The 13777-nt window shown below is 51.0% G+C and overlaps 1 protein-coding gene across 1 annotated transcript in view; it reads right to left on the reverse strand.

The window, feature by feature from the left end:
- The window catches only part of WNT9A (Wnt family member 9A), a 54842-nt gene that overhangs the window by 11041 nt on the left and 30024 nt on the right, over positions 1–13777 (reverse strand). The window contains exons 2-3 of the mRNA XM_039550102.1: positions 6719–6978; positions 2145–2407 (exon numbers count right to left, since the gene is read on the reverse strand). Coding sequence (XP_039406036.1) covers positions 2145–2407; positions 6719–6978 — 523 coding nt within the window. The remainder of the gene's footprint in view (positions 1–2144; positions 2408–6718; positions 6979–13777) is intronic.

Raw genomic sequence — 13777 nt, forward strand, 5'->3', positions numbered from 1 at the left:
TGGACGAAAATAGGAACGCTGGATCACTGACCTGCAGCAAAGGTCTGTGACTTGGATTGCCAGGAGGGCTCTCAGTGTCTGGACAACCGTCACAACTGTTACTCAGCTGTTTAGCTGCAGATATTACACTGTGAAACCACTGCCAGTGCCCAGAGCCCGCCTGTGCCAAGGGAAGTGGAGGCAGAGGATGCTGGAGAGTCCTGCATCTCCCCCTGGGAGCTAACTCGCAAGGATCAGGACACAGAAGGGAAGGTTCAATCCCTCCTGCTGATCCTTGGGGTTTGTTTAGCTCAAAGTCACGCAGTGTAGAGCACAGATGATAATTAAGGACACAAATCCTAACTGCAGGAGTGGCTACAGCCATATGGCCATCCTGACTGCAGCTCCTGGGATTGGGAACACTGGGAGTTGGGCCAAACCCATCAGTGAGGTATTTTAGCCCCGCCACTGTTGGTGGATATTCATGGAGCTACAAGAACTTGCCAGTGGCAGCTAAAGCCACAGCCCTGAAGGTTTTGATGAGACTGCAGTGTGTGACTCTGGAAGGAGAGGAGAGCCAGGACATCTCACAGAAACATCCAGCATGGAATCACAGCCTCCCTGGGCCACCTTCTCCATTGCCAGTCCCATCTGCCACACAGTCAACCCCAAAAGGAAGGGTTGAGACAGAGAAACCAACGCAAGGATTGAAACAAATTCCATCACATCCTGCAAAGCCCGTTCCACACGTCAAAGAGCTGCCACAGGAGTTCAGAGACACTGAGCCCTTTAATCCAGAGCAGGAAAGCTGTCAGCCAGAACCAGACACCAGCTAAATCCAGGATATTTCTAATCCTGATCTCAGCGCTGTCTAGGAGCATCTGGTAGTGGGGAGAGGGGGAGACATTTTGCTGGCCAGCCCTGGCTGGTGGCATTCCCCAATGCCCCAATTCCGTCGCGAGGAATGCCATTTTATACATAGACACAGCAACAACTGAGCTGGGGTGGCCATTCCTAGAATGCACAACTGGCTGGGCTGCATTTGCCTGGGAAACTGGAGACCCAGGTCCCCCATCCCAGCCCCAAGCCTGCATCCAATCACACAGACAATAACAAGGCTCGAGGGCTATTTCTGGCCTTACAGTATGTCCCCCTCGGAGGTTGGTGCAATGAAACACTGATCCTAAGCACCTGTGCTGGCCAATCTGAGGGATTTTCGTGTAGGAGCAACTCTAGGCTAGGTACGGCCAAGCAGATTATGGGAGAAGGTGGAAAGCCCCTTCCTTTCCCCCCTTGCTGGGATGACCCAGCACTTGCAGACACTTTGTCCTTTACATCAGCCACAGAAAATGCTGAGCTGGAAGGGACCCACAGGGATCATCGAGTCCAAAGCCTGGCCCTGCACAGGACAAACCCAAAAAATCACACCGTGTGCCCCAGAGCATTGTCCAAATGCTTCCTGAACTCTGGCAGTCCTGCAGGGAAGGCCCCAGGCAGCCTCATGGAAGGTGTAAAGAGCAGGAAGAGAGGATAAAGATGGGAAAAGAAAAAAAGGGATTCTACAACCAAGCAGTGTCTTCTGCTCTAGGTGACATGGAAGGTTTCTGCCAGAAGACAAAACTGAAGGGACTTTTCAGTCTGAGGTCAACCAGAAATTATTCTCTCCACCCTGGTTCCCTGCCAGGTGTTTCTCCAGCCAGTTTTAAAGAAACCTGGCCAAGGAGATGCTACGCTGTCCACACTCTACTGAACTGCTGAAAGAGAAGCATCCCTCAAGGACGTGCTGCGGCAGCATAAATCCCTTCCTCTGTGTCCTACCTCATGTGAGCCTGAGGAACCTGTCTTTCCATCCCTTTGTGGCGTAAAACACTCTCGTCCCTGTGGGAAACCAGCATCTTTGTCCCCACCTCACATTTCCTAGACCGGGACAGTCCCACTTCTTTCCCTCTGCTCCCTCTCGAACGGTTTCGCACAACTCTTGAAGCCGCAGTGAAAAACAGGGCATAATCCCTTAACTCAGACTTCTCCCCTCCAGAAGGAGGATCACTCCATTCATTTCACATCCAACACTCCTATTCCACACCCAAGAACAGCATTATTACCCCCAAAACCCCACAACGGTGTGACCCCCCCCCCCCCCCCACCCTGCGCCGCCCTCAACGCACCTTCATGCCCACCAGGTTGTTGTGGAAGTCCACCCTGGCTCGCAGGTCCTTGTTGGGCTTCCTCCCCAGGAACTCCTTGACGAACTTGTTGCTGTATTTGAGGTTGTCCCCACAGCCTCCCCACTGCCAGGCCTCCCTGTTCTCCAGGTCGGGGGCCTCGTCGCAGGTGCAGCGCTCCATGCGCCCCGCGCTGCACGCCTTGGCCATGGCGTGGGTCAGCCCCGCTGAGGAGATGGCGTACAGGAAGGCTGTCTCCTTAAAACCTGCAGGGACAGGAGGGAGAGGCTCTAATTGCAGCTTGAAGAAAGGAAAAAGCCCAGGAAATGGAGGCAAAACCCGTTGTGGGAAGAGCATGAGTTGTGTCACAGAACAGTAGAGTGGAAGGGACCACATTGGGGCATCCGGTGCCACCTCCCTGCTCCAGCAGGGCCATCCCAGATCACAGGGCACAGGATTACATCCTGACAGCTCTGGAATATCCCCAGTGAGGGAGACTCCACAGCCTCTCCGGACAATCTGTTCCAGTGCTCAGTCACTGCACAGGAAAGAAGCTCTTCCTCAAGTTCAGGTGGAATTTCCTGGGCATCAATTCCTGCCCGTTCCTCTTGTCCTGTTGCTGGGCACCACGGGGAAAAGCCTGGTCCGTGCTCCTGACACCCTCAAAGCACAGCAAACTCTGTGTGCATCACTGATGGCGAAGAGGACACGGGGAGGGCAAGGAATGATGGACAGAGGTGGCACAAGCCAGGAATCAGGAATGCCCATGGAATCTGGCCAGCTCGGGGGCTGTCACTCTTTGTCACTCACGGACAGTCTCTGCCTGAAAATGGAAAGAGCTGAGCAAGAGTTGGCCCATCCCCAGAAGCGTCCAAGGCCAGGCTGGATGGGACTTGGAGCCTGGGACAGTGGAAGGTGTCCCTGCCCATGGCAGGGGGTGGCACTGGATGAGCTTTAAGGTTCCCTCAAAGCCAAAGCATTGTTTGACTCCATGAAGAGCTGGACGGGACATGGAGGTCCCAGTGCTGCTACCAAGGGGATGCCAAACAGCAGGAACCCAGCACAGACTTCCAGTCCTCCTCATTCTTCCCTCTCCTCCTGAAACAAGTCACTAGGTCCTACTCCAGACCAGCAGAATTGTTGACAGAAGGCACTTGAGGGCTGGGAAGCAGGAGATGTGTCACCCGACACAGCACCTCACTCCAAAAAAACAGTTTGCACCTCAAACCTTCTATGCACAGCCCTTCTTTACACCTCCACGCTCACCTGCAGGGATGTGACAGCATCCACTCCCCCGCCAGGCAAACTGACACCCAGAGGGAGCCACGGTTCCAATCCAAATTACAAAAGCCAGAAATAAAAAGCAAACATGGCAGTATTTATAGCTGCCCATTCTCCAGCTATGGAAGCCATAAACGACTGCATATTTGAGATGCAATTCCAGAACGGCTTTGGATGGGACTCAAGAAATCCCCCACTCAAAAATAACACAAGTGGATGGTGACAGTAGGGGATATATCTGTGAGCTGGTGTGTCAACCAAGGACATGCAGAGACACTGCCAGGTCATTTTTGGAACTGTTCCTTGGGAGGTTCATGATAGACCAAGCAAACTCATGTGGCCATTCCCAGAGTCTGCCTTCCCAAAACACTCCCAGGAGCAGGAAAGGCTGGTGAAAATCCAGCCCAGGAGACTGAGCTTTGGTCCTCCCAAGGGTTCTGAGGTTCTAATTCCTCCCAGCTTGTGGTAGGAATTATCCAATCATTCTACTGCTCACCTGGAAAAGGAGAACAGGAATCTTTTCCTCACTAGAAACAACGTTAAAATACAAAAAGGTTCAACTCCACACTCACTGAGGACACTGCAGAAGGTGGTGAGAGTTAAAATAACAAATTTTGTCTTCTCCCTGAAGTCAGACTACATCCTCTGACACCCCAGAAACATCTTCAACATTGCAAACACTTCACTGGAAGTGGTGAGAGAAGTCTTCACTTAATTCACCCACCAAAAACTCATGGGTATCCAGCTGACTCCACTGGGTAGAAAATGCCTTCTAAGCATCTCTCATCCTTTGCAAACTGTTTTTTCCAGGTTATACCTTAGGTCAGAGTGCCCACATGCCTGTCAGAGGGATGCCACTACCAAACACAGATATTCCCAAGCCTCTGTGCTCCTGGATCGGAGGATTCATGCCACAGCTACACAGAATGAAGAGGTGCCAGAGTCCTCAGTGGGGTGGGCTGTGCAAACCCTGCCCTGAAGGTCTGAGACACTGCAACCATGGCATGGCTTGGCTTGGAAGGGACCTTGAGATCCATCTTGTTCCACCCCCTGCCATGGGCAGGGACCCTTTCCACTATCCCAAGTTGCTCCAAGCCCCATCCAAGCTGGCCTTACACACTTAACTCACAGCCACCAGCCTTAACTGATTAATTAGGCAGCCCAGATCTCCACCCTGCTTGAAGCCCTCCTGATTTCAAGCTCTGAATTTGGAGTGGTTGTGGAATCCCAGCAGAAAGTCAGCGCCGTGTGGCCACAACGCATTCCAGGCCTGACGGAAAGCCAGGAGGAGCAGCTCATCTGCCAGCTTCTCCCTTTCCATCAGCTCTGTCTCTGCTCCTCCCGCTCTCCATCACTGAAAGCTTCCCAAATTCCCTGTGCCCATCAGCACAGGGATCATCTCACCCCCAGGCAGCTCCCAACCGGCTCCATGTGACATTTGGCTCTGGCCAGGTTTTAAAGCCATCTCCACCACGCACTATTTGATTGCACCAAGATATTTTGTAACAAGATAATGAGCTTTAAATCAATGCAGGCATTCTAAGCCCCAGTGCATTGACAGTCTGCCGGGCCTGGCTATCCAGTTTCAGCCATTTCCAAAATTGTGCACGGGTATCCAAAGAGGATAACGAGTCCCTCAAACAATCCCCTGTTATTTTAAGAAACGAGGCTGCATCAGCCCAAGTTGCAAACCAGCAGCCAGGGCTGGTCTGGTGACCGAAGTGTAAAAGCAGAGGGAGAAACTTCTAAGTTAAAAAAAAGTGGTTTGGGCTTTTTTTTCCCCCCGCCTTTTTCCTTTCTCCCTGCAGTGGTCCTGGAGGGGAGGAAACAAGCCCTCAACGATGAATTTGGGAAGCCGTGTCCTAGTGGGGTGATACATGGGAGCCTTTGCCCTGAGGTGTCACTTGCAGCAGTGCTGAACCAGGAACCAGCAGCTCCTGGAGAGGAGGAGGAAGATTTACAGGGCACTGTGTTACAGCACGGCAACAGTACCTGAAGGATTTATGGCACCAGGGGAGGGCAGAGATGCTGCAGGGATATAAAACACGGGGGAATGAGACAGCAGCAGAGCCCTGCAGCCCTCAGAGCTCTCATTTATTACACAGGCCCCTGACAAGGGCTGGGATGGGGGGGATCTCCGTGGGGTTTTAACTCCAGCTTGCTCCGAAGTGCCCCTCGGCCGGGGCTGCCCAGGGGACAGGCACGTCTGAAGGAACGAGCTGTGGCCTCCAGGTGTCAGCATGAGAAAGTGCTTGGCTTCCCCAAGGCACCACTAATCCAGGGACTCCTCTGGCATGCAGGGATATTTTTAAATGTCTTGCAGCTCTGGCTGGACCTCTTGGGTTTCATAAGGACTTTCCTTGTTTCCACCAGTCAGTGACAGTGCATTAGTTAAGCCCTGGTGCTTCTGAATTACTCCTCCTCACTTATTAGCCCTGCAAACCTCTGCTCTTATCTTTAAAGACTTCACACCCTGGCTTTTCCAGGTCCAGGCCCATTGCTGAGTGTGGGACTTCCTGGAAGTCACTAAAGCCCTGGAGACTCTCGCATGCTGTCTGTAAAATGCTGCTGCAGCCTGGAAATAAGAACTGGATTTCAGAGGGAGGGTGGAGGAAACTGGACTAGACATGGTAGCACAAAGAAAGGAAAAAATACCACCTGAACCCCCAATACTCCTCATTTCTGGCCATCTCCACCTGCACTGCTGGGAAAAGGTGTGGGAATCACCCACTGCTCACATCCAGGGCAGTAACAGGACACAAACATTTGCAGGTTTTGCCTGGTACTATGACAGGGCTCCCTTGCCCTCTCTAACAGGACAGCACAGAACAGTCTGGTTTGTCTTGTTTCCCTTAAAATGGCCTTTTCTCAACTTCTTTCCTGAAAGACCGGCATAATAAATAGGGACAATAAATAGGAAATAAATAAATAAAACAATAAAGAAAGAGGGGACTGCTTTGAGAGCTTCCAAACCCTCTCCTCCAGCAGCAGCTCAACTTCCAGCAGAAATGGGGAGAAAATGTAGCTCCTGGCTGCAGAGACCTGCACAAACACCTCCAGCCTCCAAGGAGAGCAGCCAGGGCCAGCAGTGGGAAGCAGGCAGGGCAAGCCCATAAATTACCCCCATTAGCACATTCTTTGCCTGCTGCGCCCTTCCAGGGATGAGCTCCAGCCTCGCACAGAGCTCTTTGTGGACCTCGGGGGAAGCACCACCAGCAGAGGACACCCCAGATGGACCACCAGGGAAGGAGATGAGCGCAGGGGGTGCAGAGACCCCCCGAGACCCCCAGACTCACCTCTCTTGAGGAGGCTGGCCCGGTAGCGGCCCTCGAGGGTGCAGTTCCAGCGCTCGAAGCGGAACTGGTACTGGCACTCCAGGGCGCTCATGCTGATGGCCTCCATCAGGGTCTCGGCCACGCCGGGGTCGCGCCGGCACATCCGGCGCTGCTTCTTCTCCAGCTTCAGGCGGTCACACACCTTGTAGTGGGCCTTGACGGCCGCCTCCTCCATTTCTGAGGTCAGAGGGAGGATGGTCAGGGGTTCGTTCCCCGTCAGCCTGCCAAGAAACAGAGGGGCACTGCGGTGAGCGAAGGGAAAACAAAAATTTCTAGCAAGAAATTCTCCCCCGTGAGGATGGTGAGGCCCTGGCACAGGTTGCTCGGAGTGGCTGTGGTTGCACCATCCCTGGAAGTGTCCAAGGGCAGGCTGGACACTGATCTAGCGAGTGGCATCCCCACCCAGGGCAGGGGCTTGGATCTAGACGGTCTTTAAGGTCCTTCCAACCCAAACCATTCTGGGATTCTAGGAAATCCAGCCCATGGTAGAAATAGGGTCAATGATGGGATCAGGATGCCCTGGTTGAGCACTGTGGACTTCATGTCTGGGCCAGCAGTGATTTTACAGTGAGGCTCCTCACGGTGCGTGTGCAAGGTGGCAGCAGGGAAAAGGTAAGAGGAAATACTTGGATTTATGCTCCCTACCAGCTCGCACAGAGCTTGTTTGGACATAAACCCCTGGCCACCTCCACCATAGGACTGTGTTTAAAACTGAAAGTGGAAAGAAATCATTTCAGGTGCCTCACTGCATGAACTCGGGGAACGGGCAAAAATACACGAGCACCACTGTCACTGTCCTAGGCATAAACATAAAAAAGCATTTTAGCACACCAAGCAGAGCCAGAACTCAGCTTGGGAAGGGACAGAGGATGATTTGTCCCATCAAAGCTCAAGAGACGCCCCGAGAAAGCACAGAAAGCCACCCTGCCCTCAGCAGAAGAGATCCTGACATAAAACCCAGCGAGCCGCAGCCTGAGCTTGGAGAGCAGGATACACTTTCCAGGAGATGCTGCCAAAAGCTTTTACAAGACAGAACAAGCTCAAAACCTAAAAAAAAAACCAAAAAAACAAAACCCGAAGAAAATTCGTGTCCCTTTGCCTCGTCCCCTCCCGCCCCTGCCTTCTCCCAGCACAAGGTCCTTGACTCCACAATGTGCAACAAAAGATGCCAGCGGACTGTTCCCGGTGTCAAGTGACGAGCTGCTGGAAAAGGACCAGGCTGGCATCGGCCCCGGGGCGCAGAGAGGCTGCAGGAACATCTGCTGGGCTCCGGAGAGCTGTGCTGGCCAGGCTGCTGCACCCCACTCTCCTGGCTCTGCCCTGCTCCGGCCAGGTGCCAGTCCACAGAGTCAATGGGAATCGCTATCCGGGCTTGCAGAGCACCTGGAGACACATTCCCCGGCCAAAAAGGAAGAATGGCTGAAATCCAGACCTGGAAACACGCTGGAACGTTGCACTCCTGCGCTGGGGAGCGCGGGATGGGTTGGGGGGCTCAGGCATCTCCACTGCTGCAGGAGCACGGGGGAAAATGGGGTGATGGGAATGGGAGGGCAGCACTCGCTCACCCCCTTTGCTGAGATCCCGGGAACCCTTTAAAGCCCCGCCTGTCCTTCAGGAGCAGTGATTGGCTGTTTTTAATGAGTATTTCTCTCTAATCAGTGGGATGCATCCTGCCAGGAGCACAGCTCCTGAGGGCTGGCACTCAGGATGCTTTAACTCCCAAACCTCGGGGCACAATGGGCATAAAATCCTGACCTGAGTCCCAGCCAGGGACATCCAGTACAGATCCAGTCATCACTGAGGCATTGATGAGGGGATTTAATATCAGCTCCCTATTGGAGGGAGCAAAAAAATGGCTGAGGTGGGAGTTTTAGATCAAAGACAGGCAGGAAAATGTTCTCCTTCAGTTACATTCAAAGGTATTGACACCTCCAGAAAAAAACCTGCAGTGATAAAAGCACTGAGTGATTTGTGGGAAACATGGAAAAATATTTTCCCTCAAGTTTTGCTCCCCCAAAAATAATTGAAAAAAAAATTCCAAAAGGCTAAACAGCAAGGTCTGTTTGAAGCATATTTTAACCCTCTCATTTTTGGTCTGTCGCAGCTGCACCCCAAGGAAAGGGGACATCACCCCACCCTGGTGCCTCCTTAGCCAAAGCTCCCAGGAGGCTCATTCATGAGAGAGGTGCCTCAGTCTGAGCTTCACTGGAGCAAAGATCTGGAACAAAATCTCCAGGACGTTCATTCCTGGCCTTCACGGTACTCGAAAGATTCATTCCTGCCAACTTTGGTTGGCACAAGAGACCCTCAGCTGGCAAAGGAGAGAGAGGGAGGCATCGCAGCATTTTCTAAGCTCCCTCTCCCCATTTTTTCTTTCCAGCTGAGCAGGGACTGTTCATCTAAACGGTCTGGAAAAAAGCTCCAAGGATCCTGTAGCAGATGGCTCTTGGAGTGAGGACGGATGCAGGAATTGCTCCTACAGCCAAGATTTCTGCAGAGCAATGGGTGATTTTCACCCTCTTCCCACCTTTCCCCCTCAGGTGCTTGGCTTTGGGATACTTCAAATTACAGATTCCCCCAGATCCAAAACTTGCTGACAGCACAGCCCAATCATGTGCATCTCCACTAAAAGTCACCTAAACACACACAAAACAAAGATCCAGGGACAGGGAGATGGTAGGAAATAGGATTCCTGCTGCTGCACAGTGCCACAACTCTCCCCCAGCGGGTGGAAGAACGGACCACGGAACACACATGACGAACAGCGACCCGCCATCACTGCCTGCATTACTGCTCAGAAGCATCCCTGGAACAAGACAAGGAGGAAATTTAGGGGGAAGGGGTTTTTCCCTGGCCAGCAAGCAATGAAACTCCCCCAGGTGAAGAGCAGAAGCCACACACACGGACCCACACACGCGTTTTCCCTCCGGGGGCCCTCAGCTCCGCGCGCACATTCCAGAGGCCCCGGGAGCGGGTTGGGGGGGGGGGTGAGGTGGCACTTCCAGAGCGTGGCATCAATAACAAAGCGCAGGCAGAGCCAGGGAGAGCTGCCCCACCTGACACGCTGCCTCCGAGCTCCCGCTGCATGGAACCTTTCTAATCCCATAAAGCCCTTTTATGCAACCTCGGCTGAGTGAGGTCCTGTAAGGCAACGGTGTCAGTCGAACGCTTTCTCAGCTCCTCACAAAGGCCAAGCTGTTCTTTCCAAGGAAACGTTTCAGGGGAGGGGTGTGTGTGCGTGTTTTTGTTTTTTACACGCCCAAGCCACAACTGTTACGATTAAACTGCTGGCCAGAACCCCATGGTTGTGTTCTTTCGCTCCAAGAAGGGGCTGAGTGGGAGATAAGTGGGCACCTCTAAGTGGAAAAAGGTTGGAACTGGATGATCTTTAAGGTTCCTTCCAACCCAAACCATTTTAAGCTAGATCCCAAGATTGCAAAGGACTGTGTGTGTGTGTGTGTCCACCAAGAACCTGGAGAGCGAGCAAACAGCTCATGGCACACGACCCAGGAAGCTTTAACCCCTCTGGAAGTTAACTCCAGCCTCTCTGAGAGCAACATGAACCTACAGAGTCAAGAGACTGTTTACAGAATTCAGAATTTTGAATTCCTGCTTCAGAATTTTGCACTTTGATGAACCTCATGGGTCCCTTCCAACTCAGGATATTCTATGGGGGTTTTTGACCTAATCTTGCCCAACTTCTGCTCTGAGTGCAACATCCAAACCTCAGGAAGGACCTGGTTGTCCTGTGCCACACCCACCATGCTGAGAGGAACCTTTGCAGCATCATTTGTGCTATTCCCATTCCAGTTCCACCAGTCTGAAGCCAGGAAATCAGAAAGTTTATCATTAATTGATGCAAGAAGCTCAACCCATCTGGTTTGCATACACGCTGCTGGTGTCACTCAGCTTCCTCAGCTGTGAACTTCATCTCAAACACTGCTAATTCCTTCATTTTCCCAGAGTTCAGTCGCCGGGATTTGGGAGAGATCCCAAGCACAGCCGCTGCCACTGCACAGCTCCCACCGATAACCCCAAGTTTTATCTGTGGCCAAGTTTTATCTGTGACACCATGGAATTATTGGCCTTCCAAGAGGCAATTCCAGACAGATCCTGCTTCCCGCTCGTCGCGAAGTCAAGAGTTTTTATGGCCTCATCAGCTCACACTTCCATCAGTGCCCCTGGATTTTCCCTCGTTGAAGTGGGGACTTTCCTGATGAGGATTTGAGGGGGAGGAGGCAGAGATGAGGCGCATACACAGACCTGTGAGTGCACCCTCGTTTTCGAGGCGCTCCAGAGTTTCCTTGGCAGGTGCCAGCAGAGACGGGATCCAAGGTGAGCTGTTTTCCTGCAGGGAAAGGCCTCTGCTATTCCCACCTGGAATGACAGGCCTGCTGAAATACTGCATCCCATCCCTGTCCCAGCGCTTCCTCCTGCATTAGGAAATGTCTCTTTGGCCCATCTGTACGATGACTGAATTAATTCTGGTTTTATTTTCCACGTGATTTTTTTTTCCTGTGGTATTGCCACACTTTCAGCCCTTTTTTGTGGGAACCCAGAGTGCAGAGAATATTTCTCTGCCTGCTTTGAGGGGTTTCACCCCCTGAACAACACAGCTTTTGACCTCAAACCTTGGAAAAAACTGCCTACTATTAGAAAAGAACTAGAAACTAAACTAGTGTAAATTAGGTGATAGACTACTATGTAAGATTGGGTGAAAAATTTAGAGGTTTTGGGTTTGGTAATGTAGTAAATAGATAAAAGCAAAAAACATCAAAATGGAGGATTGTTGTTGTTCTCCAAACCTTCCTCTTCTTCTTCTACTACTCCATATTCTGCAGTAAAAGTAGTTTGGGATGATTGGACAAAGGATTCCGCAGTTCCTGGCTGTGTTACTGAATAATTGGTAGAGAAGTAAAAATAATGTACGTTTTTAGTAACCATTGGTTGATTTACCTTTAAAAAGGCCGTGTAATCTTGATAATTCGACTTTCTCCTGTATTCCCTGCTCTGTGCTATGTCTGGATCACACTAGTGGCTCCTTTTCTCTGATAATACTTAATAAACAACTATCAAGAAGCAGCGAAGGCTGAGAGTCCTGTTTGTCTCTGGAACTCCTAGCAAGGACTTTAAAAACTCTCTCCCATCAGGAGAGGTTTGATTATGGCATGATCAGTGTCACTTTTTCTTCTCTTTCCACTGTTTTGCCTTTAATAATTAAAAATGCTTCTGGAAAATTGACAACTTGACCATGAATCTTCACTACGACACCTAAGTTAATTAACTAAATTAACCTACTCAAGGAGTCTGAGTTATGCTGGACACCAGGCCTGTATTATTTTATTTTGCACCCAATAACCTCCAGTTGATCTCTCTCTCTCCCACCATTGCACTCCCACACCATGAATCTTTCCTAAACTGATTTATCCCACTCCCCCTCCCACAAAGGCTATTGAATATTTGAAGTAGAAAAATCCCAAAGTCCAAGAAAAAAAAAATCTGAATTTCAGGGTGAGTGGTGAAGATTTAGTATTTGGAAGAAGAGCTGGCCATTGAAGACTCAACCACCTCATTCTGCCCTGTCTGGTTGGGGTTTTTAATTGTTTACAGCTCTAAGTGCCCACAGGAACTCTAAACTCTAACATATCCCATTTCTCCTTAGATTACATAAAAATAAGGCTATGGATTCTCCAAACCTCAGGCTTCCAAAATGACATCTCGGCAAGTGTTCACAAAGATTGTTCTGTCACAATTCTCCACTCCGACCTCAAGCCTTTCCCGGTGTAATTTTCCCAATGATCTCCTGACAGGATGCTGTGACATCGTGAGGGTCAATGAAGGTGACAGGAGGAAAAGTGTTTTTCCCAACCTGAGGAAATCCAAACCATCCAGGGCTTTACAAGACACAGCTGAACCCCACCTAAGAAATCAAACCCAGCTTTGCTAAAACTCATCTTTGCAAGTTCCACCGTGCCAGTTCTCTTCCCTCAGGACCATTCCCAACCAGCTCTGCCTTGGGCTCACGTCTCCCTGTGATTGTCCCTGAGCAACGGGGCCTGGCTGTGGGAGACCATTAAACAAAGCAATTGGAAACTCCAGGAAGGAGCACAGCAATTCCCATCACAATTATGCCCCAATGGCTGTTTCGATCCTTATCTTCCTCTCAATAGCGTGGCAAACACTGGCCAGAGCTTTCTTCAGGTGACAACCTCTCAAATGTCACTTCCTCCTTAAGTCTGCAGCACCCAAATCTCAGCTGCAGCTTTTACACGAGTCACAGCCTCCAACACAGCGGCTACTACAACTCGATGCGCTCCCAAAAACACAAAGTAGGGGTGATAGGGCCTTCCAACCCCACAGTATCCAGGTGGGAAGCAGCCAAACCCCACAGTCCTGCTCCAAAGGAGAGCATGTGCTTGATGGGTTCATCAAGGGGAAGGCTCCGGGATTTTAGGGATAGAGGGAAATGCCTGTAGGTTCTTGGATCAGCTTCTGAGTGATGGGACGGAGGAGGAGAGAGAGGGTGAAAGCTACAGCACAGGGAAACTTCCAACCCAGTAGATCCCACTTACCAGGGAAAGAAGCACCAGCCTCCATCAGATTCCTGATGGAATCTGCTCAAACAGAATTTTGGGACTGTTTTTTTTAGGGAAAAAGGGTGCAGATTCTTGTAGGTTTCAATCATTCAAGCCTTTCTTCAACCATGCCTGGATAGATCCATACCGTGGTTTCCTGGAGCCTCCTCCCTGAGCATCTTAGGATGGACACGTGGACAGGGAAGGGCCCTGCTCCACACAAAGCTGCCACAATCTTGGGTCCTATCAGGAGTTATTTCCAGCACCCAGCAAAAGGGGAAACAACAGCTGCTTCTGGACAAAATAATCCAACGGTGCAAACCTCCAGCTTTTCCCCTCCCAACACAGCTTTCCTGAATGCTTCCAGCACTCACAGCACCCACTCTGATCCCAAAGCTCATTTTGGGTGTCACCACAGAATTTACCATTTTTGCCTTAGATGAAG

This window comes from Corvus cornix, chromosome 2 (assembly GCF_000738735.6).
Source record: "Corvus cornix cornix isolate S_Up_H32 chromosome 2, ASM73873v5, whole genome shotgun sequence".
In the NCBI taxonomy this organism is placed as follows: domain Eukaryota; kingdom Metazoa; phylum Chordata; class Aves; order Passeriformes; family Corvidae; genus Corvus; species Corvus cornix.